Source organism: Eucyclogobius newberryi, unplaced genomic scaffold, assembly GCF_026437365.1.
Source record: "Eucyclogobius newberryi isolate DKJ021-1_F unplaced genomic scaffold, fEucNew1.0.hap1 SCAF_22, whole genome shotgun sequence".
Taxonomy (NCBI): domain Eukaryota; kingdom Metazoa; phylum Chordata; class Actinopteri; order Gobiiformes; family Gobiidae; genus Eucyclogobius; species Eucyclogobius newberryi.
The window spans coordinates 6,288,194-6,310,650 of NW_027315857.1; the positions used below are offsets into that span (position 1 = coordinate 6,288,194).

Below are 22,457 nucleotides of genomic sequence, written 5' to 3' on the forward strand. Positions count from 1 at the left end.
TGACTTGTATTGGAGCTCAACTGTCCATAGCTTTCCAATTTCCCCCATAGACTCAATCGAGACATGAGCATTAGACACATCATTTAATTTATAATGTAGTTCTAAAAGGTTAAGAACCGCAAAGTCGGGGGGCATTTCTCGAGAGTGCCACATCTCCTCACAGCGGCTGAGGCAGTGTATTCCCAATAAATAGCCATGTTTCTTTTCCATTTTTACTATTTTAAATGATTTAGTCTCACAACTTATTTTTTATAATTCTCAAAGACTTGGTCACATGTGGTCCCTGGTGCCACACATGGGCCACCCCTGGGTCACCCCTGTGAGGAGAGTCTGGACACGCCCCTGTGCAAAATTAGTACACTTTTAAAATTGGATAATCGTTGGTCTATACAACTATCCTGATGGAGGGTCAGCCAACTGCTTGTTTCCACGGCGACGCGTCTGTGTTATGCCCACGTTACACCCGACTAACTTTGTGTCTTAAAATTACATTCTATTGTCTGAAAAATAACTCGAATCGTATCAAAATCGGTCGCCGTTTATTCTGCATCGAAATCAGCGTTTGGAATCTCGGCGACACCACGACGACCACATCGCAGGCGGTGCTGGACTGCTGAGCTCCATCCATGTGAAAAACAAACCCCGTCCACGTCTCCCCAACGTCCGGCCCAGCAGAGTCCTGGAAGCGGTTTTGGCGGCAGGTCATTCCCCCCAAAAAGTCAACTCCAAAGGCAGATATTGTTCATGATCTGGCAGGTGGAGCCACTTTGGGCCGGAGACAGGTAGACTTTCCCGCTCGGGCACACGCAGACCTCGTACACAGATTGTTCGTGTGCGGCCTGGCTCGTGGATTTAGAAAACGTGCCCAAAGGAAGATTCCCCAGCTGGATAGTGCTGGCGTCTAAAAGTATCTGTAAAAAATAAGAATAAAAAGCAAATTTATAAAGGGCTGGAAGTCATTCAAAAAAACATGGCCAGAGGTGCCCTGCGGAGACACGTCGCCTCCTCGGTTGATGAATGACTCTGGCGTAATCAGTAAATACAACGTGACGTGTGGCGTGAACGGAGCGGCTCGTCTGCCAAGTGAGCATATGGAAAAATGACAATGAGTAGTTTTAAAGCGTTTTTCTATGAGGACAAGGACCGGGTTTCTATAAGAGATGCCATGATTGTTCGGGTGATTTAGGATTCAGGTCGCGTTACAGTGAAAAAGTGTGCACATTATAATTGTGAGACAACAATCTTTAGTCCAAACAAGTAAACCTCAAGTTAAAGTACTTTTTTATCTTGCCACATTCACACTCATTAATTTAACTAGTTCGAAAAGCTTGAGGAATTGCGATCTATTAGACAATGCGAATTAAAGCAAATCAAGGATTGCACTGTTGTGTGTAATTTCTTACTCATTGTAACACTAAAATGTGACATCGTGACATTGTTTCTAGGGATTTCGATGCTGTACAAACCAAAAATAAATTTGTCTTCAGCAACAGGATTAATTGGATCTAAAATTACATGTGAGGTACAGGTGACTCTTTTCTGTTAGGAATAAATGTAGTATTTCCACAGAGAGTATATTGTGCGTTGTATTATGTTTTGGGCTGAGCATGTGTTTGCTTTGCAAAGGCATCTTAAAAAAGCTCTAAGATGTGCACACGGCCCAAAATGTGTGAACGTTAGCATTGCGCCATGGTAACAGTTTCAATACTGGTATCAAAACTTTAGGACTACCTTTACCAGTGCTTTGTTGTTTTAAATATGATTCCAGTTTAGGGAGCTTGAGACATAGATTAATAGTTCAATTATTATCTTATTTTAATTTTATCATTATTATCATTATCATTTTTACTATTATTTTATTATTATTGTTAACATCATTATTATTATTATTATTATTATTTATTATTGTATTATGATTATGATTATTGTTATCATCATCATTATTATTTTATTATTATTATTATTATTATTATTATTATTATTATTATCATCATCATTATTATTTTGTTATTTTATTATTATTATCATCATCATCATTATTATTTTATTTTATTATTTTATTATTATCATCATTATCATTTTTTATTTTTATTTTATTATTAATATTACTCATTAGGAATTGCTGTAGGCCTATGTATTTCTTGATGGCTTTAGCAAAATATATGATTTTCCTCTTAAAAGATTGACACATTATTAGTTTGTGTTGATGGTGTTTTTGCTGGTGACTTTCTTATGCACCAAACGAAGTGTCATGTCTTTTAGCAGGGGCATAAATTTGACTAATCCATATTACATTTCAGAGTCGTCCTTAATTTTGAATACCTCCTCCAGGTCCCGAGTCACCACTAAAGAGGAGCATGAAATGAGACGTGTGTGAAAATGACAGGGCCTGTGGCGGGTGCTGTTCTCCCGTCGCACCTCTCCTTCCGTGGACTCCAGCTGCAGGTCTTTTCTGCCGCCGATCTGCAGAGACCCCTGCGCCGCGCTCACCTCCACGCCCCGGGGAGCCTCCATGGTCAGGGTCCGCGTGGGGGACTCCAATCTGACAAAACCACACAAAAAACACATGAAGATATTCGATTATTAACATGCGTTCACTAGATATTGGAAATGATTGTGAAGTGCAATAAATCTGTACAGTGGTAGAAAGTAACAAAGTAACAAAGTACTGTTGTAGCATTTCTCTTGTAACGATCATCAAGAAATAAAGTAAAACAATAGAACAGAGTTGTTGAAGTTTGTGTTCATCTCATTATCATCAGATTACAGGTCAAACCGGTGGTCACGTGACCTACATCACACGGAGAGTTACTGGCTCTGAGACAAATGCTAAGTACAAAGTACAAGAACAAAGAGCAGAGTTAGTGGATTACGTTTGCATTCTGACAATGCCCTGGACAAAAGACCAGGGTTTCATGCAAACAGGCCCGTCCTGGACCCCTGGAGTTTCTCTCCCAAATAGAGAGGTATCAGTCTTTGATCCGGACACATCAGAGAACCGGCGCATAATTATCATTTGTGTGAGAGCATGAGGGGCCATTTCACATTGAGACGACACGTCTGGTATTTTCTTCCACAACCGTACTAAAGTAAAAGTACTGTGCTTGAAGTGCGTATGAGGTTTTTACGATTGTCTAATTTGGAGTTTATTTGGTGTATTTGTACCTGTTGTACATATGCATTATAGTTTTACACCAATCGAGTAGGTATTTGTGGAGAAAACTGTGGGAAAATGACAGGAAGTGACATCACACTAGGGATGCTCATTCCAGTCATTCAAGTTTAGGCATAATTTACACAAAAGAATTTTTTTTTTGACTTTTTAAACACATATATAGCTTTAAGTTTCCTTATTTTGAAGGGGACACAACACTCATTTCCTGTCGGATTAATCTAACCATAATAGTATTTGGATATAATTAAAGATCATATCACACTTTTTCTATTACATTATATCATATATATATATATATATGATATAATAAAAAATTAATTCATACACTTTTATCATCACAGTAAAAAAACTCACATTTGGACGTTTGATTTAGTAAAGCTGGTTGACAGTAATATGTATTCTATTAAACATTGTTAAAGTATAAATATAACGCAGAAACTGATCATGTGATTTTCATTATTATAGGATAAAAACACTGGGTATTTTCAGGAAAGTAAAACATTTTCTGCTCAAAGTCGCCGTGTGAGAAGTTTGATGAGGGACAATTTGTGACGAGGGATTCTCTAAAACTGCAGCTTGAGTTTGGTCGTCGTAGTTCAAAAAGAAACTGGACAGTGATGGCCGTCCAGTGGGTTCTCATCCAACCCAGTGATATTGTATTGCAAATTGCAGAAAGTGAAAGGGATTTATAAAACAGAAGTTTTTGTGGGGTTTGGACTGTGCATTTGTGGTATAAAAGTCTTTTATTTTCTTACGCCAGTCAATTTTTACAACGGATTTCTTTTAAAGTGCACTATGTAACTTTTCTGCTCGTCTCCATGGAGAGGTTATTGCTTTGTCAGGGTTGTTCCACAGTATGGCATTAAACTCATGTATCTTGCATTTAGTCAGTGTCTTTATTGCTAAAATAAACTTGGAAAAACATGTATGCTTACACAAAATTTGATTTTGTGACAATTTTGTGACAATTCTGTGACAATTATGTGACAATTATGTGACAATTCTGTGACAATTCTGTGACAATTATGTGACAATTATGTGACAATTTTGTGACAATTTTGTGACAATTTTGTTGATTATTTAGAGAAAGGAAAGTCGTTTCACTGTTTTGATGATTTAAATGGGTGTATTTCATGAGACGTTTTCGCAGCCAGTGGTGTAACAACTAAATACTGTTGTTAAAATGTTAAAATGCAGAATATCACGTGCAATATATATCGATTATCACACACAAAACTCTGAAATGATCGCATCCTGAGCCTGTCGTGCGGCCAAATGTGTCGGAGACGGCGATTCCCAGTCCTAACGGAGACGGGACAGGTTTAATGCCGTACTGCGGAACATTCCAGCCAAAGCAATAACATCTCCACGGAGACGAGACCCTCCTCCTGCAAAATGACACGCACCTTTAAATCATTTTACTGTTTTAGTCGGTATCGTGCTGATTTAGCTGATCGCATCTTTGACCAATGTAGTCTGTAAAAAAGTATATTTTCAATTCCAATCATGGTAATTAAATGAAACAAAATCCAGTCCTAATTGTCGGAGCAGTCTTTTGTAAGGACTTTTTCGCCGCTGTTAAAAGTATACTCCAAATGCATCTGTCGACAGGCTTCAAAACGTCTGCCATGATAACTATGCGCACAGTTCTAAAATTGAGCGAGATGGCAATGTCCAGAAAAACAGTCTGCAGTGCCTTGTTCATTTCAGTCCAATACTTTTGAGCAACATTACAGTCCCAAAACACATGGAAATGGTGAGCCTCCTGCCAGCTTCTACAGCCGTTTGCGTTTCCTTGTGAATAATGTGCACTTTGTCGGGAAAAAAGATAATTTTTCCGGCAAAATTCTCTCCCAACGTGTGATTGTGCGGTCAGAACTCGACTACCTTCTCTTTCCCATTTGTTTTTAGTATTTAGTAGAGTAGCGTATTTTCCTGACTATTTTTTTCATAGTTTTGGCCGGGGTGCGACTTATATTTATACTTATATACTTATACTACTTATAAGATGCTCCGGAGTATTAGTGATGTTATTTGTTATTTTCACACTTGCAACCACATTTCATACTCCAGTGCAACTTATAAATGTTTTCTGCATGCATTTTATGGCTGGTGCAACTGATACTCCGGTGCCACTTATATTTCGGAAAATACGGTAGCTTAGCAATGCAGTTATATACTTATGTACACACTAGATTCCCGTTTAAAGTTCTGATTCATAAGCCTAAATCAATATTTTAGTCGGAAGGTTTAACTGGCCATTGCTTTGTTTAATTTCTTGGTTACCGTATTTTCCGCACTATAAGGGAAACAAAACGTGCACCACACAAAATCGCTTCGATGTCATTAAGCACAACCAGAATTAATCCATATAAAAGGCGCACTAGATTATAAGGCGCATTGTCGTTTTTTGAGAAAATTAAAGGCTTTTGAGTGTGCCTTATAGTGCAGATAACACGGTATAATAACTAACTGTAAATACCTAGAAAAGTCTTGTTTCTCCAAGTCAACATATCAAAGCTTTTCATTTGATATTCTTTTACAATCGAGTGAAGAACATTTACACCTTTTGTTATACAGACCTTAAATCTAAGATAAGATAAGATAAGATAAGATATTCCTTTATTGTCCCACATGGGGAAATTTCATTGGTGCAACGCAGGTAGATACAGAGATAGATACAGAAGAACAGATCACTTATAGGAAGTCTGAAAAACACTTTCAGTAGAAGAACTCCTATAAATAAATAAAAACTCCCATAGACAAATAAATAAATAAATAAATAAATACCATTGCATGTGATCACGACAGTAATTGCACATGAATATGTGTCAAGACAGCACATAGATTGCACATGAATTTCACAGTAATTGCACATGAATTGCACATGAATTCCAACAGCAATTGCACATATGACAGAATTGCACATGGTTAGGTCAGTATTGCGAGTGTTCAGTACTAACAGTGTTTGTTATAAAGTCTGACAGCAGCAGGAAGGAAAGACCTACGGAACCTTTCCTTCACACATCGAGGGTGGATCAGTCTCTCACTGAAGCTGCTCTCCAGAGCGGACAGAGTGTCCTGCAGGGGGTGACACTCATGGTCCAGCATAGATGTGAATCTAGCCAGGACCCTTCTGTCCCCCACCTCCTGCACCGAGTCTAGAGTGCAACTAACAACTTTATATTCGTCTTTAAAGACAATAAAGTTACTCGATGTGATTGCCTTGTCCTCTTTGACACGTTTCGGTTGCTAAGTGCGGCACAGCCAACAAGATAATCACATCTCCAAACTATATATACTTTAAAAAGAACCAAAAAAGTTGTATGAATAAAAAACAAAGCCAAAAAGAAGATGACACGAATGTTGTTGACGCGTGCAAAGACGTACAGTACAGTTCCATTGGGCGTTTGGATCTGCTGCAGCTTCATCTTGCTCCTTCTTTACTTTTCCAGTTTAGTGATGGTTTTAGTCATCCCTGATTACCTTTTAATTACTTTTTAAGTCGCCAACATTAACCCTGCTGCAAATGTTTTCCTCATTCGCGTTTGGTTATTTGGAGTGCGCCGCTGATTAATTGCCGCCCGCTCAAATTCAATCCTCTTACGGAAAGCACCCAGAGCTACCAAGAAATAAACAATGAAAAAAAAACATCTCCCGAGTCCACACACTATTCTTTTTTTTTCCCCCGTCTCGACGCATTCGGCCCTCGGTGAAGTAATCGCGGCCCACGTTCAACTCGGCTGTAATTGTATCAGAGGATTTTGACCTTCAGCGAAACACGGGCTAATTTGAATCTGCATTTCCCCCATTTGTTTGCACAGCAGCGGGAGTCGGATAGCCAATCAATGCCGACTTTATTTTCATAACTCATAACCATTTCCAATTGATTCTCCACCCCCCCCTTCTCCCTCTCCTTAATCTGTTTTCGATGCATTTTAAAACAGAAGACTTAAAGGGGAACGTCGTGGAATCGCTTAAATCTCTCGCGCCCTATGAAAATGACATGCATTTTTTTGGATTATACGCCGCTGAATATAGGCAAGACTAAGAGACAAGGCCAATAAATGAATTCCATCTGCCGTTGCAAAAGCCTCTTAGACTCAAAAATATAAGCTCCGACAAGGAAGTGGGAAAGCGGGAAACTAAACCTTGACTGTTTGCGGCAAATAATAACGGCAACTTTATTTACACCGCGGCCGTTAAGCTTGATATCATGGTATATAAAATGTACAATAACTGACGATAACATTTTGATCAAATACTTGCAATGGCGGTTTATTGTTAGTGGTGATTATTTGGGTCGGGTCACGCTGCAGAGACACAGTTCAAAGTAACACAACTGTGCTTCATGTTGTTAGAAGGCGTCGTTTTGCTTCAAATCGAAACATCAAGGTCATATAATGCGTCCTTTGTGATACAAGGTCTAATCCTGAAGTAAACAAACACGTCTTAGCTTTTGCAACGGTTCAAAACTGACTCATACAGTCCTTATACGTGTCAAACTAAAACGGATCCAAACGCATGTCCAAACACAGCAGATTTCCCATAGCAGATTTAAAGTGTTTTTCTTTTTGATTTTTTTATAGATTGTTTTATCAGTGTTCATTGTTTTACCAAAAGCAAGTTCCTATGTTTATGAATTCTGTTTGTTAGCAATCGCAATAAACCTTTTCTGATCCTGATCCTGGTCCTGTTTCTGATTCTGATTCTGATCCTGGTCCTGGTCCTGGTCCTGGTCCTGGTCCTGGTCCTGGTCCTGGTCCTGGTCCTGGTCCTGGTCCTGATCCTGATCCTGATCCTGATGTCCCTGCACACGTGCTCTGTAAATAACCCATCCACACATCGCAGGAGTTTGCTGGAAACGCTGACGGTTTGTCCAGATTTCTTCCACTTTTCCTTAGAATTGTGTTTCTCGTTGTCATAATGTAAATTATAATGTAAAAGAACCCCCACAAACTGCTTTCTAGTTGTTTAATTACCGTATTCCCATTTTTATGAGAGAAAACATGTGCAACAGCCCCCCCTAGTGTTTACATCACCAGCCGCCACTGCTGGAAACGTGAAGAAGACTTCCTCCATGGCAGACCACGCCCACAAAATGATGTGTTGCCGACAGTATCTATGTGGTGATAATATTAGTTAAGATATAGGCCTACAAAGCACAATCTAAAACTATTAAACTACTATAAAGGTCCAAATCTGTCCTACTTATGTTATTTTTTTTCTTTTCCCCCCCAGACTTGATACTTGTTATAATGAGCATCTATAGTTTTGGGTTTTTTAAACTGTAAATAACCAAAACATGATCAGCATTTCCTAAGTAAAAAAAGCAGGTCTGCAAATTGCATTTATTTCTAGTTTTCTATGTTAATATTGTTATTTTCTTTCTTTTTTTTATGAAAGGAAAACACAGATCAATCAAAACTATTGCTGTTTTCCAACTTTATATGATTTAGACCTGGGTTTGTTCTCAGTTTTGCCTTTATTAATTTATCAACCCCATTGAAGCTTTAGCTAAAGACGATCTCATTTTCTAAAGTAGCATATGAAATTCAGTTTTGACTCAGTTTCGAGTGGTGATATCAGACACATTCACTATTTATGTTCAGCTGTTTGGGTTTCTGTGCAGCACATTTCATTTCTGTTTCTGTCTCCATGCATTATGAATGAATGAGTCATGGTTTTACACTGGCATCATTCAAGAGCAAAGACAGTGTTAACAAGTAGAAGAAATGTCAAGCAAATGGCTCTGTTGTCACCCCAAACACAATTCTGCCACAAGACAAAGTGTTCAATTTCCAAAAGTGCCTGTATCAGACACAGTCCAAAACAAAGCATTAAATGAATTAAATTAAAACGTCTCTCGCTCGGCTTTTATAACCGTGGAGAATCACTTTCATTTGTATGAGCCGCGCTCCAAAGTCATAATCAAACTTTATAGTAGCACGTCTTATTTTAAAGTGTATATGATACGTTAGCTAAGCTCTATCAAAATGAATATGAATTATTTTGGATGTCTAAGAGTAATTAAAGATGATGAGATTCAAAGAAATCTGTCCCTGATTTGGATGAACAAAGAATACATTTTTAATTGAATGTTTCAGATAAAGGAAAATGTGGCAACTTTTTTTTAATAAAGATTTACCAATTTAAAAACATATAACAAAAAACAGGACACGACCAGAGAGAACACAAGAGATCAAAGTTTATTAAAAAAAGAAGATGACCAAAAAAATGTAATTCAAAAACATATGCCCCATTTAGTCCAGAGTCTCTCAGATTTGTCCATTTCCAAATTAAGTTTGAATATTAGTTTTTTCTGCTGTTACAATGTCAGTCCAGTCCTTGATTATTGGTGTCTGATCTCTGTGTCAACATTATTTTAATAGCCTTTTGTCCTGCCACCAAAAGTACGTTCCAAAGGTGTCATTGTGTCCATGGCAGGAGGAAAATGTGGAAACTTAAATATATTTGTTCATTTAAAGCTGGGGTACCTGACCTTTTGTTGTTGTAAATGATTTTGTGACAAACATGAGATAATTGCGCATTGTCTGCATCTAATCATTCCGGGTTTGTGAGAGCTCGGGACATTTGCACAGATTTAAAAACCTACTTCCGGTTCTGCTGTGAGAAATTACCTCAGCATTAAGTACATTTGACAAAAAGCTAGGATGTTTTCATAAATAGCGGTTAATAACTGCATCACTGGAACAAGAAGAAGAATATATAATGCCAAAACCACACAAACATTTGAGGCTAAGATATATTTTTTGACGCTTCGTAGCCCTGAAGCGTTCAATGTATGCTATGTATTATTCAAATGTTCAAATAAAACCATAGATTTACAAAATTTGCCCTGTTTAAGTCTAATTTTGAACAAGCACAGTGCCATTTTGAGCTTGACGTCGTGTTAAGAGTTACTGCAGTTTAAGTGTGTTAACTCTGCAACTAAATACTTTTCATAAAGCTTTGGGTTAAAAATGCACAAACAGTATTTTTTTTAAAGACGTTTTGACAGTTTCCCTTTATGCACGACTTGGAACAAACAGCCCTGACAAAAACCCTCCCTCCACTTGATGTTAAGAGGCTTCTTTCATCTTCTGCGCTTTGCTTTCATGTGCATTTAATGGCGTGTGCTCATCTGTTTACACTGCTATTTTAGTCTGAACCGTCCAAGGGTTTCAGAGTGATGAGAAATCAGTGAAAGGCCACGGCAATTAACAACTTTTCTATGTGAAAAAATCCACAAAATGACAAAGATTGGGTTCATGTAACATCCCAAAATACTAAAGAGTATAGTTTAACGCTTTAGCCAGAGAACAGGTTACAATTACATAGTACAATTCTGCTTTTTAACTGTCAAAATGCAGATATTTTTGCTCCGTTTATGGTTTATAAGAAACACAAATGGCGGTAAGTTTAATGTCGCCACTGTCCGCACAAGTAAAGTGAGATATATTTTTTCCACAATAGAAAGTGGTGGCATTATTCAATCACAAACAAAGGACTTAATGTACTTTTGGCAGGGGCAAAGAAAGCGCTCACAAAAAGAATGGATGACACCGACTGATCCGACTATCAGAGACTGAGCCAAAAGGACGATTGACACTGATAAAATGGAGTAAAGTACATTGTCAGTTAACAGGAAGTAGGATGTATTTACCAGACATTGGAATATATGCCAGACAAAATGTTATCTAGATACTCCGGGGCCAACTGCGTATGTTTGTTATTATTTATATATTAAAAAAGAAGAAAAGAAAAGGGCTTAAGTTTAAAGTGTGGGTCCAATCGCTACCAAATATGATGAAGTTCAACATTTGTGGATATTGAGTTTGGATAATTCTTTAAAAAACAACAACAGTGTATTGCCCATATATTGCCCTATTTGAATCCTTTAAACGTTTGTAAACGAAACAAAAAAAACTTCTGAATTCAGGATTGAAGGCAAAAGTGAATTGTAGAAACTGGGATTAACTTCAGAATATTACATTTTGTCAAAATAAAATCACTCAGACACATGATAGTGATATCAGAGCCTGGTTTAAAGACATTTACTATTATATTTTACAGCATTTTTGTACATCTAATGGAAGATTATGATATGAAGGCAACGATTTTGATGAAGGCGAAAAGCAGATTTGTAACTTTTACTGCAAAATATTTCCAGAAATGTTGAGCCCACAATAGTTTTTCATTTCGCCTACATAGTTCACCACAAATTAGGCACGTCTCGAAGCTCAAATTCAATTCTGAGGCTAGAAAACAGTATTTTACTCCATTTTTTGTAATAGAAAAGCAAACTAGCTGACGTTTCAACACTGCAAATCTGCTTTTTTCCTGTTGTAGACTCAAATCCATCAGCCTTTTGATCTGGCGTCCAGCCGCTTCCATTCCAGTATTTTAAAGAGTCTAAATGGATGTTCACAGCTCGTGTGTTTGCTCTGTCGAAGCTGCTTGTTTAATATTCTCATTTGCCATATGTTAATTCATCTGTACTAATTGGAAATAATAGCTACATGTTTATCGTCATAGCGCCTCGGTCGGTCCTTTATTATGCTCAGTGATGCGTGTCTGTTTAACGTTTCAACGACCTTCAAGAGCCTCATTCTGATCGAACGAGGTCATCTAATTTGTTTGTATGTAACGCGCATATTGATGTTGAAGCTGACGACCAAAGGCAAGTGGTTCTTTTCCGAGATTCTTTTATTTTTGACCGTGTTGTGAAGATGCCGGTCCTTGCGTGTGGCTGCCAATTAATTTGATAAGTGTGACAGAAAATCCTGCACACTTTCCATTACCGGTAATTTAAATTTTGGTGGTTGAGTATTAGTTTAGTGACTGATATTTATTCATGAGTGATAATAATGTCCCCAAAAATGAATGCATGTGGATGTTAACGATTAACAATGTGCCGGAGGGTTTGAGAGAGCAAGTTTGACAGATTTAAATACCTACTACCTCCTGTCTAAAACGGGTGCCACAGCTTTAATTTCAAAATGTCCGGTTAAATTGCTGGGTATAAGCTGCTGGACTCGAACCAAAGTCACAATTTCATACAGTGAATTTATGTCAGAAACACAAATTTAACTGAAAAATGTTATTTGTATTGTAATTAAGTACCGTATTTTCCAGATTACAAAGCGCACTTTTTTTATTACATAGTTTTGGCCAGGGTGCGACTTATACTCCGGGCGACTTATTTGTGATACTATTCGCTATTTTCACACTGCCAACCGCATTTCACATGAAAACCACAAGAGGGCTCTAAAGCGGCGTTCTAAGCGACGCAGAAGAAGAACTGGCACTTCCTCTACCCACGGAGTTTGGCTCAGTATTAGATTAACCCCTGTTAACACACGGAAGTCAGAATTTGTTTCAATATGGCGGCCCTCCTGGCGGCCCAGGGTTAGCCATATTGTCGCCGCCTTATTGGAATTCTGACTTTTGGGGGTTGATTTAAACCCAACCACGGAGCTTGAGGAGTTTGCGGAGTTGTTTAGAAGTGACACCGAGGTTGTGATTAATTGTACAGAGTAACAAGTGCAGTAATGTACGTACAAGTCAAATTGGAACTAGTCAAAACTATTAAAACAACGTTTAGGCTGCGTTCACACGGCATCAAAATTGGGACTAAACCGAGGCTAATCCTGGAACTAAACCAGGATCAGAACAGGACCAAAACAAAGTTTTCAACAAGGATGATGTCTGAGGTATGAACGCAGGTTCTCTTCAACGCACAACTGTAATCTGAACTCGGTGTCGATGCAGGTGCTTTTGCCGTGCAGTGCCTATTGTCTGGTGTTGAAGAACAGACCGGGCACTGCTGTTTAGAGGTGACACAGAGGAAGAAGAATTAAATGGATTTAGTGATTTGGGGTAAAACTGATGCTTTGGTAAACTTGTTAGCATGTTCTTTATGCTATAGTTATCTGAATAACTGTTAAAATGTTACGTTCACATACCAGACACTTACCACAGTTTGTTGTCTGTGGGTCATGTAGCTGAAGGCCATGTTCTTTAATCTGTTATTATTTAAAATTGCATTTCAAGATGTTCTTGGATTTCATCAAATACATTTCCACCAAAAGTGTGACTTACATATGTTTTCTTCTCTATTATGCATTTTCTGGCCGGTGTGATTTATACTCCGGTGCAACTTACAGTCCAGAAAATATGGTAAGTCTATTCAGTATAAAACCCGCCAAACCTGTAGTTTATATTTCAGCCTTTTCTTAAACATTAATGCTCCTGTACGAGCATTAACTGCGGCTGACTTTACGGCATGTTACCATAATGTTGGATTTATTCATATTGTTTAAGGCGAGCTCTGCGGCGGCGTGTTGAATTCTCTTCACACGCTCTCGTGACCTTTAGTTTAGTGGAAAGGGCAGACAACGATGCAGCAGCTGCAAACAGGCAGAAGCTCAAATGTTGACGGCTCAGGGTGAGCAGGGAAAATAATATTACTCTTTGGTTATAATGAGACTCAGACGAAAGCAGATTCTTATAGGAAAACGCTCCATGTGTGTAATAGATTCAACCCAGGTTAGTTTGTGCACATGAGATCATTTCTTCTTCATGAGGTTCTCTGGTCGGGTTAAGAGCTGGGTATTTTTATTAAAGTGGCAATGACAGGTTGGACTACCGGTACTCTTTTTTATTAAAACACAGTTTTATTAAAACACAGTTTTAATAAAAAATAATTAAAACAAATATATTTTTCTATATTTATCTTATTTAGCTGAAGCATTGCCGGCAGTAAGTCAGACACAGTTACTTTTCAAATGCAATTTGAAAAGTAACTAAACTCCCAGTGCATGTTGGACTCCGCCAGGGCTGCCCTTTGTCACCGGTTCTGTTCTGTTTTCATAGACAGAATTTCTAGGTGCAGTCAGGGGTCGGAGGGTGTCCGGTTTGGGGACCACAAGATCTCATCTCTGCGGTCGAAATGAGTTTCCTCCGCTGGGTGGCTGGGCGCTCCCTTAGAGATAGGGTGAGGAGCTTGGCCACACCGGAGGAGCTTGGAGTAGAGCCGCTGAGAGGGGCCAGCTGAGGTGGCTCGGGCATCTGTTCCGGATGCCTCCTTGATGTCTTCCTAGGGAGGTGTTCCGGGCATGTCCCACCGGGAAGAGACCCCGGGATAGACCCAGGACACGCTGGAGGGACTATGTCTCTCGGCTGGCCTGGGAACGCCTCGGGATCCCCCCGGAGGAGTTGGAGGAAGTGTCTGGGGAGGAGGAAGTCTGGGAGTCCCTGCTCAGACTGCTGCCCCAGCATGGATGGAAATGGCTGAAGATGTTACTCATTTGTATGCCTAAAAATGTTTTGTGTAAATTGTGCCAAACTTTTACACAAACTCAAATTTATGACTCCCTAATGTGTCATAAATGTTTTAAACTCTACTTTCAACATATTTTTCCACCTTTCTTCACAAACTGCTACTTGGTTTAAAACTAATTTGCAAATCATAAAACCCGTCAAATGCACTTCGAAGAGTAACTAAATGCCAAAACCACTTTTTTTGTAACAGATTAACTGTGTAAATGGGTCTGAAATATATATATACACATCGCTGGCCTTATTTTGTTTAGAAATACTTTGTTTAAAAAAACTTTAAAAATCTGACTTTTGGGTCCAAAGCTGAGCCTGCATTGTTCTCTTTGAATTTTGCGGTTGCACCTGCGGCTTCTGCTGAATCATATGCTCAGTCATTGCGTCACGACTGACCCCTCTGTGAGCCCCGCCCCTGTGAGCCCCGCCCCTGTGAGCCCCGCCCCTGTGAGCCCCGCCCCTGTGAGCCCCACCCCTGTGAGCCCCACCCCTGTGAGCCCCACCCCTGTGAGCCCCACCCCTGTGAGCCCCGCCCCTGTGTCTGACGTGGAGCGTGAGTGCGGATGGTACTGCCACTTTAGCTGTCACTGCCTCGGCTGCTAAAGCTGTCAGACCTAAAAAGCTCTGCCACGGGGCTTTAGCTACACTTCAAGCTTGATTTTGATTTGAAGAGTTCAGATTTGTGATTGGTTAAACCCGCCTGTCACTCACAATAGGGGGAAAAGCAGATTGTCACAGGGATCAGATCAGGATTGATTTTAATTTTAATAAGCCCTAGTCTAGATGTATGCAGATTTTTTTAAAGGCTTTTTATGAGCAATTTCACCATAACTGTAGAACAAACAAAGACAAAAACTGTACTCAAATAAGATCAACATTACTTCAAATATATGATTGATACGGCAGTACAAAGTAGTGATGATTAATACTGAAGTACAAAGTAGTGGTCCACAAAATGATTCAAGTAAGTGTAAAAAAAGAGTAACAGTCTGATTTATAATTTGAAGTTGATTTAATTGTAAGGATATCATTATCTGAAAGAGTTGTTAGATATAACTGCACAAAACATTTAATATTGTCAACATTAAAGCTTTTGTCAGACTTCCTCACAGTGGGACGAGATTCAAGTAAGAACAAAAGCCCAACAAACATCAGACATTATATGACTCCAAGCATAAAAGTTAGAGGAAATAATTTTAATACATATATAATTCCTTTGTGTGGCTCTAAATGACTAACATAAAAAACAACATCTATGGTTTATACAATAATGAAATACAAGTAATAACCCCTGAACTAAAACTTTTTCTGGTCTGGAGCTTAGCATTGTGAAACAGAATGTCACTCCAGTCGTTTCTCTAAATACTTTTACTCCAGTGCTTGATTAGATTTTAAAACGTCTGTAATTTCGTTTATAGATTTTGTTTTCCAACTTGATTATATTAAGCAATCCAGTGGAAGCCAAAGCCTGAGAACGCTGCGCAGCGCGAAGCTCCATCTCAGTCCGACCCAATTCGGTGGCTCACGGCCGCTGGTCTAAGAGAGCTGTCCCGCCTTATCTTCTTAATGAAGCTGTCAGTCGCGCGGACACAGCAGCGCCTCTTGCACCGGTACGAAGGCCGACGGTGTGTGAAGCTGTTGTGAAGTTAACACTTTTGCTTTGTTTGTGTGGGAAGTTTGAATTCTTCTGTGGAGCGGAGTAACAATTCCCCAAACTATTTCATGAACTACCGTTAGTCACACACCAAGGCTTAGGCAGTGCGGTGAACATGAGAAGTATTTAAGTACGTAATCTGGAGAAGTGGTCTCTACTCCTTATGAACGGTTCTCCATCTGCCTCGAGGAACTGGTTCTCCTCCTGAGTGGGTCCAGCTCCACAGTCTATCTCGCGTCCGCCTGTCCGTCTGAGGGAGTCGGAGATCTCCTTCACTGTGGAACTCCTCCAAGTTTATACTTTTTCCCAAAGATGTTTGGTAGTTTTTCCTGCCTGAGAAGGAGGGTCTAAGGGCAGGTGAGCTTTTGACATTTGTCTAAGGACAGGGAATGCTGGGACATTGCCAAGTCCCTGTTTTTCACTGTCGCCCCTCGAGACAACCGCTGTTGTGATTTTGGGTGTCCATCCATCCATTTTCTACCGCTTGTTCCCTTTCGGGGTCGCGGGTGACTGGAGCCTATCCCAGTGACTTCGGGCCTTAGGCGGGGTACACCCTGGACAGTGGCCAACTCGTCGCAGTCGTGATTTTGGGTGTTACAAAGTAAATTGAATTGAATTGAAAAAATAAATTGAATTGAATTAATTGCCTTCAAATAGGGGTGTAACAAGTAACAAAACAAAATGATCCATATATTGTGGTTGCAGCTTATATTGCCATTCACGTTTTGGTAAAAAATGTTATACTGTGTACTGCGTTTTTATTTAACATAGCATTGCCCTATTTATGGATTTTATTCATCTTTAATGCTTATTTAACATATGTCTGCTGGTATGACTGAAGTGTAAAAGAGAAAATCAGATTTTCCCTCGGGATTAATAAATCTATCTTATTTAAAGCTTCACTATGTAACTTTTGTACCACCTGCTTAATAATGTCATTGCTTTGCCTTGATTATCATTATTATTATTACACATTATTACACAAAAGTGTAATCACGGCATATTTCCTCACATTGATTGATCATGGTTTTATTTTGTCTTACTAACAACTAATAAAAATCGCTTTAAGTGTGAATTTCCTACAATACAGACTTTTAATGGGTGCCATTTAACACAAAACTGTTTACATTTCTTCCTCCAAAGTCTGACCTCTGCTTTTATAATGGATCGACTGTGAACCTCTCAATTTAAAAGAAGAAGAATATCCTTGACAGTGAAAAAAAAGATTAAATCTCAATTTAAAATGTGAGTAAATGCTTATGTCTCTATGGACTTACAAGTAAAATCCGTGGAGTAAAAATGAATACCGCACAGTAATACATCTTTAACAGCTTTAATAATGTTCAAAATGATGATTACACATTTTTTCCTGTGAGATTCAAATATGTCTGACACTTAACTTCAAATATACAAACTGTGGATTGTGCACGCCTTCAGCCTTGTTATCTTTCCTCTTTTGGTCACGTAACTCGAGGCATTTCTCTTTAGAACATAATAGTAGCAGGAGCGTTTCAAATCTCAACCAACCAATAAGAGCTGGGAGATAGTGACAAAAATTAATCGCTCAATATTTATTGTGGCGTATCCCGATAACGATGGTATCAGAACGTATAACTTGAGGTTCAACCATTGGACGAACGGGAAATGTCTGTAGAATTTATGTGAAATATCCCCTTATGCCCTAATTTGCAAGTTTAACAAAGTTTTTTTTGCATTTTCAACACAATTTGGTTACATTAAAATCTAAATTCCGATATATTGCCCACCTATACTTAAGCAATCGGAATCCACTTCACTCTAGACAGAATCGTCACATATTTCTAACGATTTCTTTCCGCGGCTGCATCTAGATGACACCCGTATTGTTCCCGCGGCAGCAGAAGAAAGCACCCTCTCTTTCTGGCGCGCGATCCGAGGCCGGCAAACGTGACAAATTGTGACAGACGCTGGCACAGAGACCCGCTTGTCACGCCGCCGTGCATCCGTCCACCGAAATAATATCATCTCGCAAGGTTGACGAACGCGCTAAAATCCGAGCCTGTAATGTCTGTCCGAGCGTGTTAATGTGACCTGGATATCAACATGAACAAATTCACGGGCCAAATTTCCTCGTGTTGTGATCTCTCCATCTGTGGCTCCGGGTTTAGAGAATGGAAAGACTCAAAAACAAGGCGTAGCAACATTGCGCGGCGGCGGCGGTGAGGCGAAGAGGCCGGACTCGAGCCGACAGCCGCTATGATTGAAGGTAATAAAACGGTGAACTCGAGGCAGGAAATGACAAACTCGGACGGGGCGAGAGAGGATGAGTTTTGGAGTGCGAGCGAGACACACAGTCAGTTTTCAAACACGCAGACAGACGGTTTGCAGGGCGAACGCTGGCATGATACCCTGTTTTCCGCACTATAAGGCGCACTTAAAAAGCCTTTAATTTCCTAAAAAAACGACGGCGCGCCTTATAATCCAGTGGGCCTTATATCTGGATTAAAAAGTTTTGTCTTGTTTAATGCGCCTTATAGTGCGGTGCGCTTTATATAAGAAAACATATCAAAAATAGACCATTCATTGACAGTGCGCCTTATTGTGCGGAAAATACGGTAATCAAGTAGCATTTGAACAAGACCGGATGTCAAAACGATTCTGTTATTCTATAATTGTGATTACTCCAGACACAATTCCACCAACTGTATATCATATTTGGAAAAGTTCAACAAGGCGGTGCTTCGGTGTCGCTCCCTTCCGTCTTGCTTGCTGCTCACTTTTTTCATGACATGTGCAGGAAATTATCAAATGATATGAGCGATTAGCACAAGATTTAACGTGGCGAGCAGATAAACTAATTTGCACAGCTTTCATGCCAAGATCAGGTCCGATGGCTTTAATTACTTTCTACAGGCATTATTAAGATACAAAGTACAATCAGCTTTGTTTGAAGCCTTTTTAGTAGTTACATAGATTTGGTTCCGGACTATACACCTGATGTCCTGGTCTCCGAAACGAGAACGGCAATATTATTCAGTGTTAGATGCATTGCCCACCTCTAAGAAAGTATTATTAGGCCCGAGCGCCACAAGCTGGCGAGAGGCCTATTAATCTCGTAAGGCCGTGCGAAGCACGGCTGCGAAAGTGCGCACGTAGTGCGCACGAAATCGAGCGCGAAGCGCTCGCCCACTTCCAAACACTCACTAACGCACTCCTTCACTCATGCACGCCCCGTGCATACTAATTAGTAGTAGGAAAATGGAACATTACCGTTGTAAACGGGCGAAGCCCGTGCAAAAGTGCGCACTAAACGAGCACTTTACATTGGGATGACGACCGCGAAGCGGTCGTCATCCCCATATAAAGCACTCATTTGCGCTAAGTAGCTCACGAATACGTTCCCCATCTCTTGCATGTTCCGTGCATATAAGCATGTAATGCAAAAATTGAACATTATTACTGTATAGAGGGCCAAAAACACAAAGTGGGCGGAGCCCACTCAAAATTAACGAAAGTACCCGTCAGTGACCAGGGACCCACACCATGAGGTAGGAAAGCGCGAGCGCTTTCCGAAAATGTATAGTTTATGATATTTGAAAAATGGGAAACATTGTTTTCGCATCGGAATATTATTCTTTCTTCTTCTTCTTCTTCTTCTTCTTCTTCTTCTTCTTCTTCTTCTTCTTCTTCTTCTTCTTCTTCTTCTTCTTCTTCTTCTTCTTCTTCTTCTTCTTCTTCTTCTTCTTCTTCTTCTTCTTCTCGGGACCAACCCCCCTATTTTTCACCCAGTGAACATTGACGAAAAGTCACAAAAATGTTCACACCTCTAAAAATCGTGCCTCTCTACATTCTGGCTATTTCCCTTTTCTAAAATAAAAAAAATTGGCGCGTCAGCGCCCCCAAATGTACCAAAAATGCATTGAGAGATGGGAAATGACCCAAAAAAAATCTGATCGTAGAATCATGAAATTTGGCGCAGAGGTAGATGGTGACAAGAGAAGTAAAAAATATTATTACGGCAGCGCCGTCCGCCCAACCAAATGTCGGCCATATTGCTTCAAAAATGGCTAAACATGACTTCGGAGTTTTTCCAAACGTCGTACTTTTACGAACTCCTCCCAGGGCGTTGGCCCTAAAAAGCTGAAATTTGGTGAAAATGCTACTGAGGAGTGGGACATCAAAAGTTATCCAAATTACATTGATACCTCTCACGGTCTCTGTGCGGCGAAGCCGCAAACTGTAGCTAGAATTTCAGAAATCTCCCATATTTAAAATTTCTGCCGTTTGCGCAGATAAAGTCCGAATTGCGTCAAATTAGAATCAGTTGTTAAACTCTTTGCCCTAAACCTACTTGAAGTGAAATAAATTCATTTGGCGCCACAGCGCCCCCTACAGATTTTATATGGAGGTTAAATGTTTAGTTTTGCGAAATTATATGAAATTTGACACACAACTCAATTTTGGCATCCCCATCAAAAAAGTCAATGAGACCCATGTCATAATTGTTATGGCGTTGCCGTAACGATGACCGAAACCTTTCATGTTATTCCAATGGGGAAATCGCCAGAACATGTTTATACTTTAGACTTTCACAAACTCCTCCCAGGGCGTCAGCCCTATTAACCTGAAATTTGGTGAGACTCATCTTCAGGGGTGGACCATCAAAAGTTATCCACATTTTCATTCAAAGAGTCACGGTGTCTGTGCGGCAAAGCCGCACATTTTGCCAAGAATTCAAAATAAAATAGCTTTTTGATGGTAAAACAAAGGGCAGAAGATGTGACAGCGTCACAGATTCAGCAGTAGGCGTAATAAAAGGACAATTGGGGCGCGTTAGCGCCCCCTCCTCTTGCGGCGTGGCGGCGGTGTGGCGGCGGCGTGGCGAGGGCCGATCATTGCCGCTTGCGGCTATATTTATTATTATTTTTCTTGTTCTTCTGCTTTTTGAGCTCTAATTTGACCCCCTGAACATGCTCAAAAACTCACCAAACTTTGCCCAAAATTCATAATCGGCGAAAAATTAGATTTTTTCTGGGCCATTTTTTTTTTCGTTAAAAAATGGCGCGACAGCGCCACCGACAAAAGTCAAAATACATTGCGCCTATGGGAGACGCCCCGAGGTCAACTTTGTCGTAGAGCTACGAAATTCGGGACACGCATTCCTCTCTTGAGGACAAAAAAAAAATATTACTGTGGCCACGCCTCCAGACTTACCCTATGCCCGCCATCTTCCTTTGAAAATGAAAACAAGCTGTGTTAGCCATTTTGTTCACGTCAAACTTTGACGAACTCCTCCTAGGGCGTTTTGCCCACCGACTTCAAAATCGGCGTACGTCCTCTGGACAAGTGGGGCATCTAAAGTTATTAAATTTTTTGAGATACCTTTTACGGTCTGTGTGCGGCGCGGCCGCAAAGTTGGACAACTTATTTTGGAATATTGCAGATCTAAAAATTGCTCCCTTTTGATCAAAACCAGTCCGATTAGGACCAAATTTGAATCAGTGGTTAAACTTTCTAGTTTGGACCAGTTTAGGCTGACAAAATTGAAATGGGCGCGATAGCGCCCCCTACAGAGTGACCTTTAAATTAACATTGAAGGTCAAAAATTAGTTTTACCAAAATTTTCTAAACTTTACCCAAAATTCTATTTTGGCGTCGCGATCAAAAAAGCCAATCAGACAAATGCCTTAATTTTTATGGCGTAGTCGTAGCGATGACATAAACCTCCCATGTTATCCCTATGGGAAAACCGCAAAATCTCTCAAATTACCACATTTTTATGTTTTACACTTTAACGAACTCCTCCTAGTGCGTTTTGCCCACCAACCTCAAAATCGGTGTACGTCCTCTAGACAAGTGGGGCATCTAAAGTTATCCAAATTTTAAGGATAACATTTACGGTCTCTGTGCGACGGAGCCGTAAACGTTTCCCAGAATTCTGACTATTTGGCCTTCAGAGTGGCCTATAAACAATATAGTTTTTCCAAATGACATGATATTTTGAACAAAATTCTAATTTGCCATCCTGATCATAAAAGTATGAGAGCCAAAGTCATATTTTGTACGGTGTAACCGTAGCGATGACAGAAACATCCCATGTTATCCTTATGGAAAAATCGCAGAATCGCTCAAATCACCACATTTTTACGCTTCACACTTTAACGAACTCCTCCTAGGGCGATTGTCCGATCAAGTTCATATTTGGAGAATATCATCTACACAAGTGGGGCATCAAAACGTATCCATATTTTGATTCTAAGTGCTACAGTCTCTGTGTGGCGGACCCGCAAATATATGTCAGAAATGGGAAAA

General features: G+C 39.8%; 1 protein-coding gene across 1 annotated transcript in view; it reads right to left on the reverse strand.

Annotated features, from left to right (window-relative positions):
* Positions 1-719: 719 nt before the first annotated feature.
* LOC140372056 (zeta-sarcoglycan-like) overlaps positions 720-22,457 on the reverse strand; it is an 87,792-nt gene continuing 66,054 nt past the window's right edge. The window contains exons 7-8 of the mRNA XM_072459321.1: positions 2,419-2,542; positions 720-911 (exon numbers count right to left, since the gene is read on the reverse strand). Coding sequence (XP_072315422.1) covers positions 720-911; positions 2,419-2,542 — 316 coding nt within the window. The remainder of the gene's footprint in view (positions 912-2,418; positions 2,543-22,457) is intronic.